This window comes from Microcaecilia unicolor, chromosome 2 (assembly GCF_901765095.1).
Source record: "Microcaecilia unicolor chromosome 2, aMicUni1.1, whole genome shotgun sequence".
NCBI classification, from domain to species: domain Eukaryota; kingdom Metazoa; phylum Chordata; class Amphibia; order Gymnophiona; family Siphonopidae; genus Microcaecilia; species Microcaecilia unicolor.
This window is the reverse complement of record NC_044032.1, coordinates 449,788,353-449,813,269: the sequence shown is the minus strand read 5'-3', so window position 1 is coordinate 449,813,269 and position 24,917 is coordinate 449,788,353. Positions and strand designations below refer to the sequence as shown.

At 41.0% G+C, this 24,917-nt stretch overlaps 1 protein-coding gene across 6 annotated transcripts in view; it reads right to left on the bottom strand.

Moving 5' to 3' along the window:
* The window catches only part of EBF4 (EBF family member 4), a 470,543-nt gene that overhangs the window by 39,227 nt on the left and 406,399 nt on the right, over positions 1 to 24,917 (bottom strand). For 4 of the 6 annotated variants that reach the window (XM_030190928.1, XM_030190932.1, XM_030190933.1 and 1 more), the window contains exons 12-13: positions 12,020 to 12,085; positions 2,872 to 3,076 (exon numbers count right to left, since the gene is read on the bottom strand). In XM_030190928.1, the coding sequence (XP_030046788.1) occupies positions 2,872 to 3,076; positions 12,020 to 12,085 (271 nt within the window). The remainder of the gene's footprint in view (positions 1 to 2,871; positions 3,077 to 12,019; positions 12,086 to 24,917) is intronic. The other 2 variants (XM_030190930.1, XM_030190931.1) reach the window with 1 other exon arrangement.

Below are 24,917 nucleotides of genomic sequence, written 5' to 3'. Positions count from 1 at the left end.
TAAGCTAGTATTCTGTAAAGATCATTCCACGCAAAGTGCCCGTAGAGAATACTATCTTAGCACAGATTATCCTGATCCTAACTTTGGGTCTGATTTATTGAATTCCATCTTTTTGTTTATAAACTCAAATATGCACCCCCCTCCTAGTTTCTCCTTCCAAATAACATCCTTCTGTCCAGTCTATTTCAAATAACGCATTTATCTTGCCTTTCTTCTCTACATACCCTGTGCTAAACTTTAAACACAGCACTGACCTGGGGCTTCGCGGCTAACTATACCTCTAGAATAAGTATTAGGTTTCTACAGCAGCATGTGAAAATGGAACTTCAAGTGCCAATTCTATGTTAAGTTAAAAAAGATGGAAAAGACAGCCAGTGGCATTCCTAGGGGGGTGGGTGGGTGCGGTCCGCCCCGGGTGCATGCCGCTGGGGGGAGGGTGCCATGTGTCTGTCGGCTCCACTCGTTCCGTGCTCCCTCTGCCCCCGAACAGATTACTTCCTGTTTCGGGGCAGAGGGAGCATGGAACAAGTGAAGCTGACAGGCGTGCGGCATCCCCCAGCAGGTAAAAATGCACCCGGGGGGGGGGGGGGTGTCCTTTCGCCGGGGGGGGGGGGGGGGGGGGCGCTGCACCCGAGGGGGCGCATCGGCGATCCGCCCCGGGTGTCAGCCACCCTAGGAATGCCACTGAAGACAGCTTCTAAAAACAGGATCCATCAGATGACTGTGCAGTATTCTAACTAGCAGCCAGCATTCACCAAATTAAACCTTGGTCAATTTCTTAAAAACTGACCATGTTATTTTAAATCATTTGGACTAGGGAAGGAATGGGAGAAACTCCTTTGGAAAGAAAGTCTGGTGTCTATATTACTTATCACAATGTAAAAAGTGTTTTCAGAGGACAGTGCTCGTAGCTAACAGGTTCAGGTTCTTTCGGGCACACCGTAGGATTCCCTAAGGTACACTACAGCTTTCCACTGATTCACCCACCATATTCACAGAAATTTGAACACTACAACCACCTGTGTTGCTACACCAGACCCTGTGGTGCTTTTCTCATCTAACAAAAGAAAGGTTATTTAAGCAGTACAGAGGGGTCAGGTGGCTTGCTCTAGCAGGGTCACACAGGGAAAATGAAGGAAATGTAAGTGAACCAGGGAACTGAAGTCATGTCAGGTTGCTATGTGCAAAGCATTAAGACTATACAACTTGACAATTTCCATCTGCTGTAATGCAGAGATCAACCTGGTTAACACTGTCTGGTGACCCATGTCTGGCACAGAGTCTGAGTGCCAGTGATCTGCCCGGGGCATGAGCCAAGGGGCATGCACTGTCACTTCTGGCTTTGATATTGTCATCTGAGGTGGGAACATCATGTTCCTCTTCCCTGGGCAGCATGCCTCGCCTCACTCCCTCTCCTCTCCCCTTTTTAACTCTGTGACTGAAAGGCACTAGAGGCTATTTCCCTTCTTCAAGCAGAATTCAGACTCCTGAGCACATGCGAGAGGAGGCGGCTTCATGTCTTACTCTCTACATGCCGCTCTTGCTTGGACCTCCTGGGCAGCTGGGACTTGGCACATTAAAGGAAGGGGAGCTCTGGAGGCTGAGTTATCAGAGAGATGTACAGGAAAGACACGCTCCTTTCATAAACACACAGGGCTGAAAGGACGGAGTGGGGAAGCAGTATTCTAAAGCTAAAGGTTTTCATTTCTAGCCTTGCAGTATAAATTGTTTCTATTTTTATTGTAACCCAATCTTATTCTTATTGCAATGTGCTCCGAACTGATATGGAAAAAGCAGAATAGAAGTGTGGAATTAAGCTAAATCTTAATTCACTCTAAACCAGTGGTTCCCAAACTTTTTCGGTTCACACCAACCCCACCCCCGGCCACACCGATTTCTGCCCTCCCTGCCACATAGGTCTCCACCCCCCTAGCCACACAGTTCTCTGTCCCCCCTCCCAGCCACACAGGTCTCCATCTTTTTCTCTGTACAAATATAACATGCTAGGGTGTCCCTACAACCAGCCCCTCCAAATGATACACTGATTACAATTTATAACAAATTACTACTCTACCTATGAAAAGTTACTCCATCATTATACTTCCTCTGTGTACATCTGTATGCTGCAAAAGCCAGCACATTTGAAAATATAAGTGAAATTAAATAAAAAATGCTACCAACCATAAATAATGACAACGTGGATACAGCAGCTCATAGGCTTGCTTGCTTTGATTTGAATGGGAAGGGGAAACAGAGACTGACCTATTGGCTTCAACCTTTGACTTTATCCCGTCTCCTGTTTTCACCCAACCTCCTTGGCAGCAAACGTGAGTCCCAAAGGCCATCTGCTCTGTGTCCCCAGTGACCACGACAAAAAAAAGAAAAGAAGAAGCAACCTCAGGGCCGCAACAGCCTTCGGGCATGCGCTGTCGGCTCTGCTGGTCCTCTGCCCCCGCTGACATCAACTTCCAGTTCTGGAGGCAGAGAACCAGCAGAACTGACAGCACGTGCTTGAAGGCTGCTGCAGGACTGCACTTACTTTTTTGTTGTTGTTGTTGTTTTGCCACCGCTACTGTCTGCAGTAGCAGTTTGGTTGGTGGCGGGAGGGAGGTCAGCATTTGCCATGGCACCCCAGAGAGTTTGCTGCAGCGCACAGTTTGGGAGCAGCTGCTGTAAACAGTTATTTCTGTTACTTGCAATTGAAATCTCCCCTTCTTGGGAGAGTTAGAGGAAGGAATCAAAGGGGAAGTTTTCCCTATGGTCTTAGACTCTTACAACATATTCCTATGGATGGTACAGATACATTGATTATTCAGAAGAGTGAGGATTCTCTCGTTTTAGTGTTAGGAATGGATGTGGTTATGCACTCACCTTGCTCTGTGCCTTGGGATGCTTCTGCAATGTTGACAGCCAGCTGACTCCCGAAGGAGTTGACTCCCATCATTCCTGAGTGAGCGTGGTTGCTGGTTAGGGATGTCAGCTGGTTTGAGTTGCGGGGCACGCTGTAGAGAGCTTCGGCGATGTCCGCTGCCCTCTTTAGGATGATGTCCTGGAAGAAGTGATCAGCAGACAGGGACTTTAATACAAAAACAGAAAAACAGTTGTAAAAGGCAGGCTTAACCAAGGGTGCTCCCAATGAGAACAGAGAGCAGCCACCATTTTCATGTTTATTAGTATTTGATATACCACTTATCCAAGTAGGTCAAAGCAAGAGGACAGACCTAACCATTCAAACCCTCCAGAAAGAATAACAACTATTCACTCCCTAGTACCCCATGCCATGACCCAATCCCCCACAATGCCCACATTCTATAATTCATACATAAGCATATTCATTTTACAATTAAACCTCAATCCCCCCTGATTTTTAGCCGGCAGTGGGTGGCAGGATTCAAGCCCATCGCTGGTGCTGAACCTAGATATTCACTGCTAGACTGTTTCCGGCAACCAGCACTGAATATCCAGTTTCATTTTTGGCCGCCAGCCAATAACCAGTTAAGCCAATATTCAGTACTAAGTGGCCATTGGCTGGAGCATAAAGTTAGGACAGCTATTTATGCAGTTCAATTTATGCACTAACCTTGCCTGGTTACCTCCTAATATCGAGTCCTAAGTGTGACCCGCCCCTGAGTTAGTTAGCTTCTGGTTATGTGCTAAGCAAAAATATTCAGCGGAGATAACCGATGTTCGTGGATAGCCAGTTATGTGCAATTTAACTGGTTAGTGGCTGTTGCTGACAAGTGAAATCACTTTCAATATCAGGCCCCAAATATTTTATAATCTCGAAATTCTAACACGGCATGAACACAAGATTAATTCTGAGTGGTGGTATAGAATGTGGACACTCTAATATGTAAGATCAACCTTTACCTGCTGCCCCTGTCTCCTGTTATCGATTATCCACAATTCTGTTCCAAAATCAAAGCTCCCTATATAAAAACTCTGTTGATTTTATTACCCTCTACTAAAAAGCTTTGAAGCAGGCCTAGCAAGGTAAAGGCTTCTGTGTAAAAAGGAAAGCATTGTGTTATCTATGTAAAACTGACAAAGATATAAGAAGATAGAGAGATATCTGCAGGTGGAAAAGTATGTGGGGGTGGGGCACGAGCGGTATAGGCCGGGGCAACAGAGCAGGTCAAGGATCCTTACTTGCTAACGCGTATGATTACTATGCTACTATATCCTCAAGCTGCCAGCTCAAATCTATTCAGAACTGAATAAGAGTCATAAGTACATAAGTAATGCCACACTGGGAAAAGACAAAGGGTCCATCGAGCCCAGCATCCTGTCCATGACAGCGGTCAATCCAGGCCAAGGGCACCTGGCAAGCTTCCCAAAAGTACAAACATTCTATACATGTTATTCCTGGAATTGTGGATTTTTCCCAAGTCCATTTAGTAGCGGTTTATGGACTTGTCCTTTAGGAAACTGTCTAACCCCCTTTTAAACTCTGCCAAGCTAACCGCCTTCACTGCCTTCAGTCATGTTCTTGTGCAGTGAATTAGTACAGGGTAACAATGCAGAGAATGTCGACCTTTTCTGGAGCTGATATCACTAGTTAAGGAGAATCTTATTTTGTCATGATGTCAGCAGTGGCATACCTACCTCAGATGCCACCCGGGGTGGAGCACTCCCCTCCTCTGATCAATGGGGTGCACAGAGCAGGCACGTGGCTGTCGGCTCTGCCGATCCCCTGCCCCGGAAGAGGAAGTTGATGTCAGAGGGGGCAGGGGACCGACAGAACTGACAGCCGTGCACCTACTCCACACAGTGCCCTGCTGCCTACAACCAGGACAGACCGCCCCCACCATCCTGCCTTTGGTACGCTAGAGGATATCAGTCTGTGCAAGAATCAGCTGGAGGCTTGTATTGCCTTTCAGTTGCACTTTTTCACCAGAGGGCCATGCTAACAAGATAGCAGTAGATTTTCAAAGAGCAACTGAGCAAGATAGTTAGCTGGTTGAATATAGCTGGTTAACTTTGTCCAGATACTCAGCCACGGGTAACCTGATATAGTTGCAGCTGCATAACTAGTTAAGTCTAACCTCAAAAATTTTGTGCCATTAGATTCAGATCAGCTATTTATGTCGCTCCACGTAGGAAGACAACACGTAGCTCATTGGTGCTGATTATCACAATATCTGGCTAGATTTGAATACCATGCCCTTTTTGCTTGTCTAAATCTGTTTGCACAATGATTTTGTGAAGACAGATTATAGCTGGACAAGGAGGGGTGGAATTTTGTACTGAACTGGTTAGTATGCAGCAGACAAATCCTGATGGAACAAATCCTCTTTGTAGCCTCAAATGGGCAAATTAAAAGTTAAACAGGTTTGTATTTCAAACATCCAAGCAGATTTGTTATTGCTTTGGATATTAAAAAGTTCAGATCATTTTCATATGTACAATTAAAACCACTCATTTGATAAATAAAATAAAGCACAAATCTGTATGATCTTGTAATCGTCAAAAACTCAACACCAATTCCAACTTAACTCAGTCATAAAAATAATTTTCAACCTTGCTCAATCTGGTTCTAATCTATTATTGACTCTGATATTTCCCTCATTCTTATCTTACTTCTAATGTTATTTTCCTGCATTTTGTCATTTCTTTATTCTCTTCCAGTTCTTGCATTTCATATTCTCCCTTTTTCATTTTCCTCATATTCTGCATTTCTGTTCTTTTCTGCCCCTCCCAGCCTCTGCTATTTTTCACAGTTTCCAATGTCTTTCCTGGCTCACTTTCCAGCTTTCCTCATATTTTCTTGGGGCAAATGAGGTTCACTCTAAGGAAAGAAGCGTTCCCGGGGGGGTGTCTTTTCAACATTATGGTTAAAATGATATTGTGAAAGGGTTAATATGAATGGTTTGCCTTTTTGCAGACCATAATACAAAAATATGCAACAGGTTAGTCACCCTGGAAGATGTGAAAAATATGAGGCGTATGTTTAGTTCAGCAGTGAAGTCACAATACACTGAAAATCAAGACAAATTTGAATTCAGGTTGAGGGTATCAATTCTAGACCCAGAAATGGATATCAGTGGCTACTGCTGAGATCAGCAATACAACATTTCAGTGAGAGTAAAATTCTGCTCCTCAAAAATGCAGATGTTTCTTTTTCTGCTTGCACTAAGTCCTAGTGCATAGCTCAGGAGACAGAGGCAACATAGTGTATGCTCATGTGTGGTCTTACTAGTTTGACATGTATGAATGTTCCCAGACTACAGCCAGCATACCCCGTACCTGAGGCTACCACCCAAGAATTCAACCCCAGGTACAACCACTAAATGAGCCATAATCAATCTCTCCTGGGATCTCTTTGCACATCCCAGATCTTCATATATTTCAAAAGGAGATGATTATATTTAGAACCAAGATTTTTTTTTTAAGTAGAATGTTGTAACATGATATGTAAAGACCAGGGGATACTCAATGAAATTACATGGAAATACTTAAAAAATAAATAGGAGGAAATATTTTTTCACTCAAAGAATAGTTAAGCTCTAGAACTTGCCGCCAGAGGATGTGATAACAGCAGCTAGCGTATCTGGGTTTATCAAAGATCGATATGGGGGAAGCCACTGCTTGCCCCAGGACTGGTAGCATGGAATGTTGCTACTATTTGGGATTTTGCCAGGTACTTGTGACCTGGATTGGCCATGGTTGGAAGCAGAATACTGGGCCAGATGGACTATTGGTCTGACCCAGTACGGCTATTCGTATGTTTCGTTTACTCAAACATACACACGCCAAAAAAAACCTGCACTTGGCGGTATTCTATAAACCTCATCAAAAGTTAGGTGCAGTTTATGGAATATGCGTAGCAACCATGTCATGACTATAATTTAGATGCAACGTTTTATTAGGCAATTTTCTTAAGTATATTTTAATAGAACCCTAGATCTTCAAGTCTTCAACAATGGTAGATCCTAGATATCTCCATAAACTCTCCCTCTTACTCTTCTAGATTATACAGCATTTATATGTGTTTTCAACTTTTAGCCTCAGCGGTGCACATTACCAAAATTTTTCATGGCAATGAAAATAGTACCCACCTCCTCATCGGCTTTACTCTTAATATTTATTTATTTTCATTTAAATTTTATTGAAGCATTTATCTTTTCAATAGTCAGACTGGGGTTTAACTTGTCTGACATTGTGGCACACAGAGAAGGGCGGAATTCCTGCAGCAACCCCCAAATAGGAACAGTGTAATTTGCCTCATCAGGGAAACAGCAGTGGGTGTTAAGGGAAACTCCCTCACCTTTCCTCTCTTCCTACCATAACAACCCAGAGAATCAGATGGGCTGAAGAAGCCGACAAGAATGGAGCTCTTGGCGATACAATTTCCCTCTACAGTGCCATCTTGGATCTATTAGCACCTCCTAAATAGGAGATGGTAAGTGGTCCTTCATTAACTCTTAGCAGATACATGCAATAATGGGAATATTAACACACGGTCTGCAATAAAAAAAAACTGGGAATGCTCCTTCTTGATGCAGCGTTAATTTTGGTCTTGCCATACGTTCAAATCCTGCATTAAAATGTGTTAACCCATAGCTAAACACACTTTAGATTTCCTACATTGCACAATGGGATCTGTTTTCTATTAATGCATTTTAATAGCATTAGTGCAAACTTTATTTTTACTAATGACATAGACCCCCTGATTCTATACAGGTCACCAAAAATTGTACACCCAAATTTAGGTGTATTCCCAATTTGCAAGTGTAATTTAATTGAATAACAAGCCAATTAGTGCCAATACTTGACTTTTTAACAAGCAATTACTCGCACTAATTTGATTTAATTGGGACCAACGCATGTACAGTTAGGTGCGGGATCTGCATGATTCAAAAAAGGGGGGTTGGAAATTGGAGGGTCATAGGTGTTTCGGGGCAGAACAGGGGTGTGGCTTCAAGTTAGATGCGTAATTGCAGAATAATGGTGCCCCATGCATAAATTTAGATGTGGGCATTTGCACCATGTTTTTGTTGGTGCAACTGGCCACATCTAAATTTACATGTGACTCTCCTCTTACATAATAGTAACATAGTAAATGATGGCAGATAAAGACCTGTACAGTCCATCCAGTCTGCCCAACAAGATAAACTAATTTTACATGGCATGTGATACTTTATATGTATACCCAAGTTGATTTGTCCTTGCCTTTCACAGGGCACAGACCGTAGAAGTCTGTCCAGTACTGTTCTTGTACTAAGTTCTGAAGCTAACATCGAAGCCCATTAAAATTTACACTCCAGCCCATCCCTATCTATTCAGTCACAATCAGGGCGTAGACCATAGAAGTCTGCCCAGGTCCAGTTTTGTTTACAATTACCGGCGTCACATCTATTCTATAAATCATGATGAACTTTAGGCATGGTTTATAGAATACTGCTTAAGCTGATTTTTGTGGTGCCAATTAAAAAAACTAGCCTAGAATGTGAGAAAAATCTCAAAAGTCAATTCTTAAAAAGCCACTGAATGGCAAAGATAGCAGTCATTTTAACAGGTTATCTTTGGTAAACTCCCAGAAGATTCTAGCTGGCAAAGTTTTCAGATGAATATCCACTTAAATCTAGCCAAGAAAAACTAATACTAACCAGCAAAATTGTAAGCCCACATGTCTAGATCTGCCTCTTTTGTTTGTTTGTTTGTTTGCTTTGATAGATTTAGCTGCCTTCTCAATTTAGATAGGAAAATGTAGATGTTCTGGTGGTGGTGGGGGGGGGGGGGGGGGTGTTGACTGAAGGGACCATTGGCTAACTCCTGCAGTCGGTGCTAATGCTGGATATTCAGTGCTGAGCCATTTCCAGTGACTGGCATTGAATATCTGGTTTATTTTTGGCTAGCTTGAAATTAACCGGCCAAGCCAATATTCAGCGCTGGACAGTTAACTTTAAACCGGCCAAAGATATACTATCTATACACATGGCCAAAGATGGCCACCAAACCCACGCTGAAAATCAGCAGATAGCCACTAACTGGCAATATTCAGCAGGGGATAGCTGGTTATCCCCTACTGAATATTGGGGGATAGCCGTTTTGAGGGCATTTAACCAGCCAGGTGCCGATCCTGGCCAGTTAAATGTTTTTCAATATCAGCCAGAAAATGTTTAACTGGATAACTGTTGCAATAGCCTGTGAAATAAATTCAAGGTGTGGAAAGTATACTTTCCAGCACAGATATAGAATAATATGATCTTGTTACTCAAGTCATCAGAAAGACTGGGGCAGGCAGTTTCCTCTGAGGGAAAACCCAATCTGCAAGGGATCAACTACACCCACTATCACTCCCACAAACCCACTGCCTTCTCCTCTTGGCCCAAATGTAACAGCGCTATAAATCAGTTTTAAGTAAATATGCTAAGCCAGTAAGAAGCCATCTGTGGCAATTTACAGCTCTGGTTACAGGTACAGGGAACAGCAATCAAGTGACATGACTCATCACTGATAACGAGCTAATTCCTTCATTAGTGATCGCATCTCATATTAATGCCAAACATATGTTCTCTTGGGATTTAGTGAAACAAATTATTATCATTGCTTGGACTAAACTGTCCACCCTCATTACTGTGCAATGAACTCTGACTGAAGGCAATTTTGCAGAACATTAAAATATTAGGGGTGGGGGGGAAAGGACTTTTTACATTAAGACTAGCATAAGATCACCAGTGAGTGTATCCTGGCAGCCATTCCTGTGTAGGTGGATTTAGGAATCTGTAACCTGGTCACGCATAGGAAAATCAGACTAGTGACTTTCTGAGATTTCTTCTAGATCTGGTACTCTACGATTCTCTGCATTCCACAATACAAGGGAAAGAGTGCTGCTGAATAAGACTCAGTTAACTTCTAATATAACTAAGCTGTCCGATAACATATGAACTGGTGTTTTTTTTTTTTAAAGAAACAGTACTGACAATGACTGGGCTATGTTTATGAACGTGTGTTACTGTGTTTGTGTGTGCTAAAGCAATTAATGTGCATCATTAGTAAACAGGTGCCATTACATAGAATGGGGTTTGTGGGCAAAGAACATGCATTATTAGTGAGCGTTAATGTTAGTGTGTAAAGCTAGTCTTTTATTTTGCATTTTGAAATACAAAGATTTCTTGTTTTTGGTGCCCTATCTCCTTGCATTGAATTACTTATTTAATTTTGTAGTTTAGTTTTAACTGGGATCTCTATTGACAAGGCTGTCTAGTGACTCGGTTTCTGGAGGGAAACTTCTGGTCATCACAGACATTGTAGTATTTGTCATGTTGCTTCATGCATTTCAAATAAACAGTACAGGGGGAAAAAATACATCAAGAAGGGATGTCAAAGCCAGGACTTGCTGACATCTATCTCCGGGGCTCAAACACCTGGTAGTTCTAGAGATGTGCATGCTAAAACATTTCTTTTGGTTTAACTTTTTGGGTTCTTTATTTTTAACTTGTTTGTTTATGTCTTTTCCTATTTGTTTTCTTTTTTATTATTATTATTATTTCTTTTTATTTCCACTATTAACAAATAGAAGGGGTCTGATCATTAGAAACTGAGCTCTAGAATGTGCAAAGTACAGAAATAAGAAAACATGATACTTCATATTTTTTATTCATTCTTCTAGGAAATACCAAAATAATTCTTAGTGGATAGATAGATATTATATAAGCCCAAAAACACTCTTCTTTAAACTAGTATTTTTAGTACCACTTAGAAAACAGCATTACTATATAGCCGTATCCTGCTTTTCCTTATTTGATAACAGGACTTATAGGGTAGTTCTAGTCATGGGCATAAAAAAAACACCTTCAGGTTATTCTATCGCTAAATCTATCTGCTATGTCAATATGGCTGGTTACCTTCTACACAGTGACTAAAACAAAATGAAAAGGTTAAAAACGTAGCTTTTTCAAAACAATGTGCGATTCTATTTGTGCTGCAAATCACACCGACTACGGCCAGAGTTTCGCCGTAGCTGTGTCAAGGTGCCTTGGTTTAATCAGCTATAAATTGCACTGAAATTTCCAGCGTCACCGGGTTTCCCACCGTTTAGAAGGTAACCAGCCATATTTACATAGCAGTAGATTTAGCGATAGAATAACCTGAAGGGCTTTTTATGCCCATGACTGGAACTACCCTACAAGTCCTGTATCACATAAGCAAAAGCAGGTTGGGTTCTGAGGCTTTTTCCCCTTCTTTTTAATCACACTGTCTTCTATATAGTAACTGCTAAAATCTGAAAGTTGTTAAAATGGAAGCTGCTCACTTCAAAATAAAATATCTTTTATCAGAAGACTTCCAATTTCGACTAATATAAAAAAGTTATTGACCCAATAGTGCTCATCTCACTATGTGGAGAATTGAAAAGACATTAAGACTATCCCTCCCCACCTCCTAAAAAGGCAACCACAGCCTATAATTGTCAAAAAGACATTGAATGTCTCCCTTTAAGATCTCAGGACTATACAGTATCAGTCTCATTGCAGAAAGACAAAACCACAACAATTTTACAATATAATTACTTATTAGGCTCCAAGTAAGTTCCCAGAAAAAGAATGAGTGCCTAGAACTTACAAGTGTCAGCTTCATCTTATAGCAGGCACCGAAATTACTAAAACAGCAAAAAGCTAACAGAGTACATAACAACTGACACTAGCTTCAGTGCAACAGCCCTTCATGCAAAGGTGTGTTGCCCAGAAACTAAAAGCATTCTATTACCATAACAACTTTAAAAAGAAACGTCTTACCTTGTAGAAGTCTTCCACAATTGAATAAAATCATTTGCAAGAAGTTAAACTAAAAATACGGCTTTCCAGCCGTAGCTAACCCCATATTGGGGTCACACTGCTTTCAGCTTTAAAATCACTAATAAAATGTTTACAAGGCCAAATATTCTTTTAAAAGGAGACTAATTTTCTGTTGTATTACTACAGTGACACGTCTCATTTCAACGGTGTCATAACCTCGCTGACTTGTGGAGAGTGAGCAGGCATGGCTGTAACGTGTGCAGTAAGGACTGTGACGATACCTGGTTACTGTGCGGCATCCCATAAAGTGCCTCAACGAGATCCGCTGCCCTCTTCAGCAGGACTTCCTGTAAAGACATAACCATATAGTGGTTTAACCACAGACACCGTTAGATACCTCTAGGAAATCTAAAATCTAATTTCATCATTTTAGAGGCCCTTTTACTAAACTGCATTAAAATTTTACTTGGTGATTTTGAACATTTTTTTTATTAATTTTTATTTTGCAGGTCATGCACTAATGTTGTCATTAATGGGTAGTGCCTGTCTAGAGTTAATGCAGGAGCATTTACTGCCTCCTATTTAAGAGGTACTGCGTGCATTAACTCTGCGTTAGCCAGTAGCATATGTTAAGGATAACACACTAGCCAGTTACAGCTTCCATGTCCATTTTTCAACCAATGACATACTCATTCCCAAAAATATTTATAAATCTGCAACACGCAGGTTAGTGTGCTCTAACACAGCGTTTTTCCAAGGCCAGTCCTGGGGTACCCCTTGCCTGTCAGGTTTCAGGATATAGACAATGAATATGCAGGAACTTGATTTGCATACACTGCCTCTATTATATGCAAATCTCTTTCATGCATATTCATTGTGGATATACTGAAAACCTGACTGGCAAAGGATACTCCAGGTCCGGGCTTGGGAAACTCTGCTCTAAAAGACAAAATACCACAAAATGCTTGAATGCATTTCTGCAGTTGCCTGTTTGTACATGCTAACCACTCTTAACGGCTAATGCTCTTTAGTAAAAGGGCTTCTAATTATGCTAAGATTCATTGGAAGGCAAATCACAGGATTTTGTACCAGTTTTGCTCCTATACAAAAATGTTTCAATCATATTGCATGGTTATTCACAGGAACAAAATTGGTACAACTTTTGCACTTCACCACAGTTGGATACATTTGTCCTGTAACCTACACAGAGGTTATTGAAGAAAGTAATGGAACAAGAGGTCCTAGGTAAATGTCAGATAAATATAACTCTATACTTCAGGAAAGGGATATGTGGCAATTTATTTTTAGGTGGGTCCCAGCCAATATTCAGTGTCAGGGCCTGCATAGCTACCTGGGAGAATTTAGGACAGCTTTGAAGCTACCCTAAGTTTACTCAGTAAGCTAAGTAGGTGCCATCACTGAATAATGCGGCCAGGAGCAATTTAAACGAGCCAAGGCCTCTCCTGCCCACGTAAATTGCTTTGAATATTGGGCAGATTGTAAATAACTCTTATTCATACTTGTTGCCTCTGCCCTGTGCCTTTTGCTGCCAAATTGTGAGGGGCATTTTCGATATGATGTCTAAATCTGATTTTGGACGTTTTGCTGAAAACGTCCAAAAATCAATTGGCGAACATAGAGAATTTTGAACAAGAAAAACGTCTACCTTTTTTTTCTTTTTTAAATGACCATATACTAGATGTTTTTGTGCTCAGTGCATCTATATTTTTGGACCATTAAAAAAAATTCCAAGGGAAAAATGTACAAATACAAGCCACTGGGATATATGGGGAGCCAGCAGTAGACTGGCCACATAGACATCCCAGCAGAGCAATGGGGCATCATAGGGGGCACTGCAGAGGACTTTACATAAAGGGTCCCAGGTACACTTCTCACTGTTACCCATTTATATTGTATGATAAGCTCTCCAAAACCCAACAAACACCTACTGCACCCAACTGTACACCACTACAATAGCCCTTATGCAGGTGTCACCTATATGTGGGTACAGTAGGTTTTTGGTGGCTTTTGGAGGGCTCACACTTCCCACCATAAGTATAACAATTAAAGTTGGATATGGACCTGAGTCCCCTTCTCTACAGTACATGGCACTGACCACTAGGTGACTCTAGGGACTTGCCTCCTGCTTTAATAGGACTGGTCATAACATCAGAAGCTGGTATGTACAGTTTCTTTCAGGTCTTTGGGGGATGGGAGGTTGTCAGTGATCAGTGGGAAGTAAGGAAAGGGGGGCATTTCTTAATCTTTTTAGTGGTCATTTGGTCATTTAGGGTACCCTTTTGTAACTTAGTCATGATTGAAAAAAGATCTAAACCAAAATTTCTAACTTTTAGACCTAAGCATTTTTACTTTGTTCCATTATGGAAAAAAAAATCCAAGTGTTGGGATCCCATCCCCAACATGCCCCTGACACACACCCTTGCAATTTGGATGCACTGCATATAAAAAAATCTTTAAAATGGGCTTTGCAAACAGTGATCTTGGCATTTTGGCAAAAAAAAAATCTATTAAGTGTTGCTTCTGATTTTAAAAAACTTTGTTTCAGTAAACAGTTGGTTTAAAACATCAGCTTAGGAATGAACTGGCTTACTGTGAGAGTGAGATGTATGGATAGTGTGGAATGCTGATAATGTGTTTTCGTTTTCTCTCTCTCTATTTGCCATACATGCTAGTAATTTATAAAGAGACGTGAGGCACCAATGGGTCTATAAAATGTGCCTAAGTAGGTTTTATTTGGCCTCCTAACCTAGGCACCCTGTTATAAAATTAACCTTTCTCCCCCTAATTCTAAATATAGTGCTCAAAATTGCATGCAAGTTTCCAAGTTTATTAAGGGCTTGTACCCATCAAGTAATATCTGAGCGGTTTATAATAGGAAAATAAGAAAAGGATAGAAGGTGCAATAACAACAGACTGTGAGAGAGGAGAGAAGGAACTACAATAGTTATGGGAAAGCTAGGGGGGAGCACAAAAGGGAAGGGAAGATTGTGATGTCCAGGACGCTGCCACTCCAACAAAATGTGGAGAAGTTAGAAGATGGTTCTAATTATATGCTGATGCTCCATTCTATTTGAAGCAAGTTTTGAATGTTTATCATCCAAGATGCATAGTAAGGTCAGAGACTGCTATGTGGCCTTCTACTGATGAAGACGTGCAGCTATGCCATGTGGATATACGCGCTTCAGCCTCTTTTCCAGTTGGAATCTCTTTATGGAATGCACTTCCTTGTCAGCTTTGTCACTGTGGTAGTTTTGCACTGTTTAAAAAACTTCTGAAGACCCAATTGTTTGTGACTGTGTTTTTTTACCATACATGGACATGTCTTCTTTGCAGCATATTGATGAGAAGCACTTTCTGTTTATTTTTAATGTGTATTGTATATACTTTTGGTTTGTCTATTTTATTATGAATGTTTTTTATGGAAACCACCTAGTTATAGGTGGTCTATAAATTTTAAAAATAAATAAAGAATGCATCTGTAAATAAAAAGTTTTTAGGTTGGTCTTAAATTTGGATAGGGAAGATGATAGGCGCAAGTGAACCGGTAGTTTATTCCAAAGGACCTTGAACAGAAAAGATGGAATGTTGTGTAGTATCATGCACCCAGTTTGCACACACAATTTAATTGAATGAGCCAATTAGCATCAATAATTCGGCGCAAATAATCAATTACTGGCACTAATTGGCAACAATTTGAATGTACATGTGCATCTTTGTGGTGGATATTCTATAAAGATAAAAGCATAAGCTTTTATGTGCGGATCCAAAGGAGGCATGGCCATGGAAGGGGCATGGCTGGGTCATTGTTATAGAATAAGACAGATCCATACCTAATTTAGGCACAAGGATTTACACCAAGTTTCAGTTGATGTAAATCCTCACGCCTATAACTGGGCACGGATCCTGGTGCTAAGCGCGATTCTATAAACGGCGCTCACCTTTGAGCATCATTTATAGAATAGCGGTGTTCATTTTTTGCCACCATTTATAGAATTTAGTCCTCTGTGCCCAGACAAGTGAAAGTCTCCTCCCTACAGAATTGTTACCTCTGCTTTCCCCTCTTTCTTTCTTTCTTCTTCCTTGTTTAATCTCATGCTCTCCTTTGTTATTCTCAACTCTCAAGTTCTCTATCTTCCTTAGCTTTTCTTCTCCTTAGTTGTGAATCTCAGGAAAATATCCACATTGAAAATAACAGCAGGATGGACAAAGAAAACCTTCCTATTTGTTTTTATGTGGCTTCAAGTTAATTAGCCAAACTTTAATTAGTGTTTGTCAGTTAATTAGCCCATGCACATTATTTAATCATTTTTGCAGTCCATTTGCTCTACGGATGAATGTAAATAAAAGTTAATGAAACATCAAGGGAGGGAGGATCTTTTTTCCATTTTACAGAGTGATGGTAATGTTTGAGGTTTTCTGGAACAGCAGCGACCTGTCATATTGTACCAAATGCGTTTTTCATTTTATGAAGGTCATTTCATAATCCCAACAGGATTATAACGGTGAAGGGAAGCAGAAAAATGAAACTAGACCTCTCCCCAAATAAATTGTCCATCTCATAGCCCTAATGTTCCTTGCACTCCAGGCAGATCTGCTATTATTCTGCTGTTTACTAGTAAAGCATCTGGTAAGTCACATGTAGAAATGACACTATTCCCTGGATTGTACATATAGAGGGGCATAATGGAACAGAAACGCCTATCTCCATGGGCGTTTATCTCCGAGAACGGGTCCGTGAAGGGGCGGGGCGGATCGTATTTTTTAAAAGAAAAAGACGCCCATGTTTTATTCGTCAAGGTGTGAGCTGGGCGTTTTTGCTTTTCAGCGATAATGGAATATGAAATCGCCCAGCTCAAAAACGAATAAATCCAAGGCATTTGTTCGTGGGAGGGGCCAGGATTCATAGTACACTGGTCCCCCTCACATGCCAGGACACCAACCGGGCACCCTAGGGGGCACTTTTACAAAAACCAAATAAAAGGTAAAAGAGCTCCCAGGTGCATAGCACCCTTCCCTTGGGTGTTGAGCCCCCCAAATCCCCCTCAAAACCCACTGCCCACAAGTCTACATCATTACTATAGCCCTAAGAGGTGAAGGGGGGCACCTACATGTGGGTACAGTGGGTTTGGGGGGGTTGGACGACTAGTAGCATAAGCAGCACAATTGTAACAGGTAGGGGGGGGGATGGGCCTGGGTCCACCTGCCTGACGTCCACTGCACCCCCTAACAACTGCTCCAGGGACCTGCATACTGCTGCTTGGGAGGAGGGTATGACATTTGAGGGTGAAAGTAAAAAGTTGTGAAACATCATTTGTTGTGGTGGGAGGGGGTTAGTGACCACTGGGGGAGTCAGGGGAGGTCATCCCCGATTCCCTCTGGGGGTCATCTGGTCATTTAGGGCACTTTGGGGGCCTTATTCGTGAAAAAACAGGGTCCAGGAAAAGTGTCCTAAATTCTAGCTCAAAACTGTTCCATTATCGGCGAAGGGCGCCCATCTCTGTTCGCCCGATAACCACGCCCCAGTTCCGCCTTCGACACGCCTTCGATACGCCCCCGTCAACTTTGTCCGCATCCGCGACGGAGTGCAGTTGAAAGCGTCCAAAGTTCGGCTTTCGATTATACCGCTTTATTTGTTTTTGTGAGAAGAACGCCCATCTCCCGATTTAGGTCGGAACTTGGGCGTTATTCTCGTTCGATTATAAGCTGGATGGTGCCCAGATTGGGGTGCTCAAATTTGGGTGGGCCCCGAGATGCAAGTGCAACTTAATTGTGGGTAACTGGATACAATAAGTGCTAACATTCACATGCCAATTACACACAGAAATGTTTACAATAATGGCACGTTCATATGTAAAGGCCAGTAATCCGCTTAAACCCTATCCTGTAAATATGCGCATATTTTACAAGCCTGTATTCCACACATTGGTGACACATATTGTAGGTGGAGTGTGGGTGAGACTCACTCAAACGTATAAGTTATAGCATAGCATCGATTATGTGCATCTCCTTGATATTTACTGTTCTCAATATCCCCAAACACTATAATATTTCCACTAACTTTTAATGTACATTATATATATATATATATATATATGTATGTGTGTGTGTGTGTGTGTGTATGTGTGTGTGTATGGGACCACTTTCCAAACAGAGCCTCAGCTGGTGACGCATTTCCCACAGTGAACTCACCTCTGTGATTCACCAAAGTCATCACTGGCTCTCCTTATTTTCTCTCTATTGTATTTAGAGACAGTTCTTATATTTACTGAGAGTGGGAGAGTTGATAACTGACAATTAGTGTTGAGCATATGTTTTTATATATTGCAAGACTAAGCACTGAAGCAGCATTAGTTGCGAAACATGGCCCATGTTGGCAACTGGTCCCTTAAGATAAGTGATAAATTAAAATGTTACGAGCTAAGTTGAGATGTTTAAATATAAGAATTTACAGGATATGGCTTAGGCAAATTATTGGCATTTACATATGAACGTGCCATTTAGTGGAAATATTAAAGTGTTGGGATATTGGGAAGAGTAGACATTGAGTGAGCCTCCGCTTGTGTTTTTCGAATATTGTTAAGTGGTCTCTTTGGCATGAGCTCTATGGCTGGTGTAAGTGCTCATACCTAACATACATGCACATATATATGTGGTTACATTAGCATTCTTAAACGAAAGTAGGTGTCCACGTTCCTTTATAGAATAGGTGCTCTTTATAGAGAAGCACTGTTATAGAATTACAGGTTGCATGAGTAAGTTGTCAAGCTGCTTCTGTGTCCTTCATATCATGATTGCTCAGTGTACTCCTCAAACAAAGGGCCCTGTTTTCTAAGCAGCACTAAGGGTTTGTGCTAAATGCTAAGTTGCCCATAGGAACATATGGGCAACTCTAGCATTTAGCACCACTAAAAACACTAGTGAGGCTTAGTAAACAGGGCCCAAAGTTTCTGCAGGCAGCTACAAAATTAACCTCCTAGACCTAAGCAATTATTAAAATGTATTCTTTCTTCTATATCAGCAATTAACAAAATTAAAAATATTCTAGGATTGGAGTATTGTTTTCTGCTGCTTGATAATGTACAAAGAAGAAATGTAATTCTTCCTGGACTTTGGGACCAATGACATGGAAGCTGCATGTTTGAGCTCCTGAGACAAGTAACAATTGCCACTTCTATGACAGATACTAATGGGTACTAATCAACACTGGAGGTAAGTCAAGGAGAAGACTCTCTTCCAGCCCTGCCTCATGTTAATAAGGATTCCCGTGTTCTTGGTCATTACATCTGCAGAGGAAGAAGAGAGGGGAAATAAGACTCAAGGCTTGAACTCACTCAAAAACCTTCAAACAGCAAACACATAGTTATTGTATGAAGGTGGAAGCAGCGCCCTATTAATTCAACAAAACTGCTAAGTTTAAACTGAGCCTACTTGCTCATTTACAGTCTCCTTAAGTTATTTATGCTCACTGGTGAGTCAGCTGTAGGTCAAGCTTGATTCTAACTCTGGTCAGATGGCGACTGAAATGGGAAATTGGTAATAGCTATGCTCCAGCTCAGAACCAGATTTTAGTGAAGTTGTTGATGTCCTCAATGCAACTTAACTTGTGTATTTATAAGAAACCTCAAAGGGATGGGATTCTGAGAGGACAATAGAGCACAATCCAAAATTCAGCAGCAAAACTGATGAACTATGTATGCATTTCTCAGGGGGAGAGAATAAACTACCTTCTTCAAGCCTTACTGAGTACCATGTAAGTTTATTCTTTTCCCCCGAGAAATGCAAACATAGTTCATCAGATCTATCCCAGATCTCAGCAAGGCAGCACTACAATGGAAGTCTGGTAGAATGGAAAGAAGAATGATAAATAAGACTAAATTTTATAAATGGTGCCTAAAAAATTGGAACTGAAAAAAATAGTGCTTAGCGCTATTCTATAAATGGCACTGGAAACTGTGACTACATTTAGTCATGATCATTTACACCAACAAAACCTTGGTGTAAATCCTCATGCCTAATTAGTTCATGGCCATTAGAGTGTGAGCCCTACTGACACCTATTTGGTAGGCAGAAAGGGCTCATGCGCTAACCATGTGCTAATCGTTTGATGTGAAGCAATGTAGCTGTGCTGACTAGCGCTGGTCATGCCTATGCTCTGCCCCCCTAAACACACTCCAGGTGCAAAAAAAATATTAAGTATTTTTTAGCGCTGGGAAGCATGAGCAGATATCTGAACTACCACAGGGTGCCTGAGCACTCCCTGCATTAGTGTATTTTGGCACTTGGGAAGCATGCAGTAGTGCTTACTGCAGCTTAGTAAAAGGACCCCCTAATGCTTGTTTTTTTAAAGTACACTCCTTCCTTGAAAGTGTTGCAGGTAAAGTGCAGGCATTCCGAAAGGCGACTGCATTTGTCAATGCATTTTTTTATGAGGATGAGAAGTGAAGAACAATGTTCAAGGGCATAGCACCGAGACAATTATTGCATCCCTTCTGAGCGAGACTCGTTGAAATGGGCAAAACTGTCCTCTTTGCTTGACTTATCGGTGGCCTTTGACTTTATCGATCATTCCTTATTTCTGACCCGCTTGGCAGAAATAGGTATTTCAGGAACAGTGTATTCTTGTTTCTCTTCTTTTCTCTTGGACCACTCTTTTTATGTTAAAACTACTTCTTCCACATCATTTCATCAATTGTGGTGTAACTCAGGGCTCTCCACTTTCCCCTATTTTGTTTAATATTTTTTCAGTTCATTACTCACAGTTATCCATGCACATGTTTACATAGATGACATCTTATTAATATTTCCAGTTGTTCCCTCTTCCCCGGATTTTTCTAATCTTCAGAAATGCCTGAAAAGCATGGCATCCTGGTTTTCTGCTCTTAAAACGGCTTGTTGGTTGACAGGTGGTTTTATCTTGTCCTACTTTGGCACCTTTGCTTTTTGATACTCCTGCGACAATTGTAGTTTCTTGTAAATACCTGGGGGTTATCTTCGACACAGCACTAATTTTTCATAAACAGGTGACCAAAGTATTGCAATCGGGTTTTCTGGCGCTACGTCTGTTGCACCCATTGAACAAATTCCTAGATTTCTTATCATTACACACATTAGTCCATACCTTTGTGATCTCCCATTTAAACTACTGTAATGTGGTCAATGATAGGCTATCTCAAGTGGAACTGAAACGTTTACAAACATTACACAACACTGCTGTTAGATTTCTTTGCAATGCAAGCTGATTTGATCATTGTTCACCTCTTTTACAGTCTCTCCACTGTCTTCCAGTTCATCAGAGGATACATTTCAAAGTCCTATACCTAGCATTTAAAGCACTTCACTCTGGTTTCCCATCTTATTTGCTAAACTTGATACTTCCCTATATTCCTTCTAGGCAACTTCGCTCCTTGGATGCACATCGCTTGGTCCTCCTTCACCGCGGAATGCTCATTATGAATCCATGCGGCATTCTGCCTTTTTCTTTTTAGCATCCTACCTGTGGAATTTATTATCTCAAGATATACATAGTTTATTATGAGGATGATAAAAAGGCCTTAAAATCCTACTTCTTTGAACAGGTTTTTTCTCCACACTGTGGGTATTACCAGGCCTGTGACTGAACTTCAGCAATTACTATTGGGTTTGTTTGTTTTTTTTTCTTCTGGTATGAGTGTGCTGTCTGTGCTCTGTTCTTTCAAAATTATGGTGTTCTTTTCCTATTTGTTTTTAGACTGTTCACCACCCTGACCTTGGTCTTCTCTGCTGATGTTGAATTCATTGTTGTACTGTTTTGGGGACTTTTTATTTATTACAGTTGGGAGTCACAAGCTATCTGCAGTGCTTTTGAATTATATTATGGACTGTAGTATAATTTCATATTGAGACTATAAATTATAAATTGTTGTTACTGTATATTCATCACTTAATCAAGAGGGAATGGTGATGTATAGAGCAGTCATTTGGGCCGTTTATCAGCTTGGCATTGAAAAGCGAGCTCTGCTACAAGTGCAGCCTATCCTGAATCCTCTCTCTTGTTACACAAATAATTTTTTTTAATTCTCGAGTTTGCTTTACAATAATTTACCCTGAATGCACTACGAGTCTCATTTTTTTCTTTATCGGGATTGGTATATTCATATTTGATGTATATCTTTACCTGTCCCTTGTGGGTTTTATAAGAGCATAGGATGTTGAAGTACTACCACTACTACGTATCATTTCTATAGTGCTTCTAGACATATACAGCGCTGTACACTGAACATGTAAGATACAGTCCTTGCTCGACAGAGCTTACAATCTAATTGAGACAGACAAACAGGACAAATAAGGGATAAGGGAATTGCTAAGGTTGGAATGATAAAACAGGGGTTAGGAGTTAAAAGCAGCCTCAAAAAGGTGGAATAAGGCAAAATAGAAAGGCTAAATAGTAGCTGAAGAAGTGGCAAGCATTCCTCCAATTATTTACTTCCTTTGGTGGCAACTCTAGAAAGTGGCAACAAGATTTAGGCATGCCAATACCATGAGTTTAGCTCCAATTCTATAACTGCATCTTGGTGGCAAGATTTCATTATAAAATACTAGAGTAAGTGGGTATTGGCATGCCTAAAGTTTGGTACTAACAGTTATGTCAAGTTAATGACAGTTGTAATTGTTGATGCCTAATTGAGTCCTAATATTTGTCTAGCCTTTCCATTATAGAATGCTAGTGGAGAAGTGGCCTAGTGGTTAGAGCACCAGTCTTGACATCCAGAGATGGCCAGTTCAATTCTCACTGCTGCTTCTTGCGATCTTCGGCAAGTCACTTAACCCTCCATTGCCTCAGGTATAAAATTAGATTTTGAGCCCTCCAGGGTCAGAGAAATACCCAGTGTACCTGAATGTACCTTGAGCTACTAGTGAAAAAGGTGTGAGCAAAATCCAAATAAATAATGTTGCATGTGTATGTCTAGCCTTTCCATTATAGAATACTAGTGTAATGTTGTATGTGTATGTCAACCCTTTCCATTATAGAATAATAGTGTAATGTTTCATGTGTGTGCCTAGGCTCACTTCTACAACAAGGCACTCCCATTTAGACACCTTGATAATGCACGATATGAGTCAACTCTATAACAACACCTGGTCAACGAGATTCCATTATAGAATAGTAGCGTAATGTGCCATCAGCCTGTCTAGCATTTCCATTATAGCTTAATAGCATAATGTGCTATCGGCCAGTCTAGCATTTCCATTATTGAACAGTAGGTAATGTGCCATCGGCATATCTAACATTTCCATTATAACATACTAGCGTAATGTGCCATCAGTGTATCTAGCAGTTCTATTATTGAATACTAGCAGAATGTGCCATGGGTGTGTCTAATATTTCCATTATACTGTAGAATACTAGCGTAATGTGCCATCAGTGTGTCTAACAGTTATATTATGGAATACTAGTGTAATGTGCCATGACCATATCTAGAATTTCCATTATAGAATACTAGCGTAATGTACGATCAGCGTGTCCAGCAGTTCCATTATAGAATACTAGCGTAACATACCATCGGCATGTCTAACGTTTATACGCATTGCTTTTATCAACCATATACCTGGCGTAATTGCAGGCACCTAAATTTGGCAGGAATGCATGTGCACAAATGTAAGCCCTAACCATGTCCTGCCCATGTTCTGCCCATGTATGTGCTCCTCACATTTAGACGCTTTGGCATGTACTACTCACTCTTACAGAATAGTGCTTAGGTGCCCTGCTGTTACTTTCATGCATAAGTGTTCACTGATGAGCGTAAGTGACACTACTGTATAAACATATGCATGCAGGGGACACATAAAATGCAGGTGCCCAATGATAGAATTTACATTACTTTGTATCCACATAGTTAGGGGTACCCGGGAGACGTCCCCATAACTCAGGAAAGTTGGGATTGCCAACTGTGTGGCTTTTTTCAGCAGACAGCATAATTTTACATTAATATTCATAAGTTAGAATGATAGCTAATATGTCTAGACATTTGCTGCATTTGAAACCCCTATCTGCTGTTCTCTAGGTTCACCCCCCCCCCCCTTGAGAATGAGTTGCCTTGCCTCAGTTCACAAATCCATTGTAACTAGCAACAGATTGCAGATAGAAACATATGAACATGATGGCAGATAAGGGCCAAATGGCCCATCCTCAGTAACCACTAACTCTTCCTTTCCTAAGAGATCCCACATGCTGTTCCACGCTTTCTTAAATTCTGACACAGTCCTCATCTCCACAGCCTATACCAGGAGGCCATTCCATGCATCCACCATCTTTTCTGAGAAAGAGTATTTTCTTAGATTCCTCCTAAGTCTATTTCCTCTTAACTTCATTGTATGCCTACTCATTCCCGAGTTTTCCTTCATTTGAAAAAGGCTCGCCTCCAGTATACTGACATCAATGAGGTATTTAAATGTCTCTTTCCCCTCTCTCTTGCCTCTCTTCCAGCATGTATGTGCTGAGGTTCCTAAGCCTGTCTCTATATGTTTTACGACAGAGTCCGCTTAATAATTTTGTAGCCACCCTCTGGACTGACTCCATCCTGTTTTTATCTTTCCGTAGGTGCAATCTCCAGAATTGCACACAGTACTCTAAATGGGGCCTCATCAGAGATTTATTCAAGAGCACTATCACCTCTTTTTTCCTGCTGGTCATCCCTCTCCTTATGCATCCAAGCATCTTTCTGGCGTTGGCCGTCGCCTTTTCTACCTGCTTGGCCGCCTTAAGGTCATCAGACACAATCACCCTCAAGTCCCGCTCTTCTATCATACACAGAAGCACTTCACCCCCTATAATGTACTGATCTCTTGGATTTTTGTACCCCAAGTGCATGACCCTGCCAATTATCGGACTAAGCTTTGTTAGATCCTTCTTCATACCATCCACACTCTCCAGGATATCCACCCCATTACAGAGTTTGGTACCATACGCAAAGATACAAACCTTACCAAACAGTCCTTCTGCAATATCACTCACAAAGATGTTAAAAAGAGCCGGCCCGAAGACCAAACCCTGCGGTACACCATTGATAACAGTCCTTTCCTCAGAACAAGCTCCATTTACCAGTGATAACCACGCTAAACTCACCATGAAGAAAATGTTTAATATGATGTAGATATTGAAACGAGTGAAGCCTTATCTCC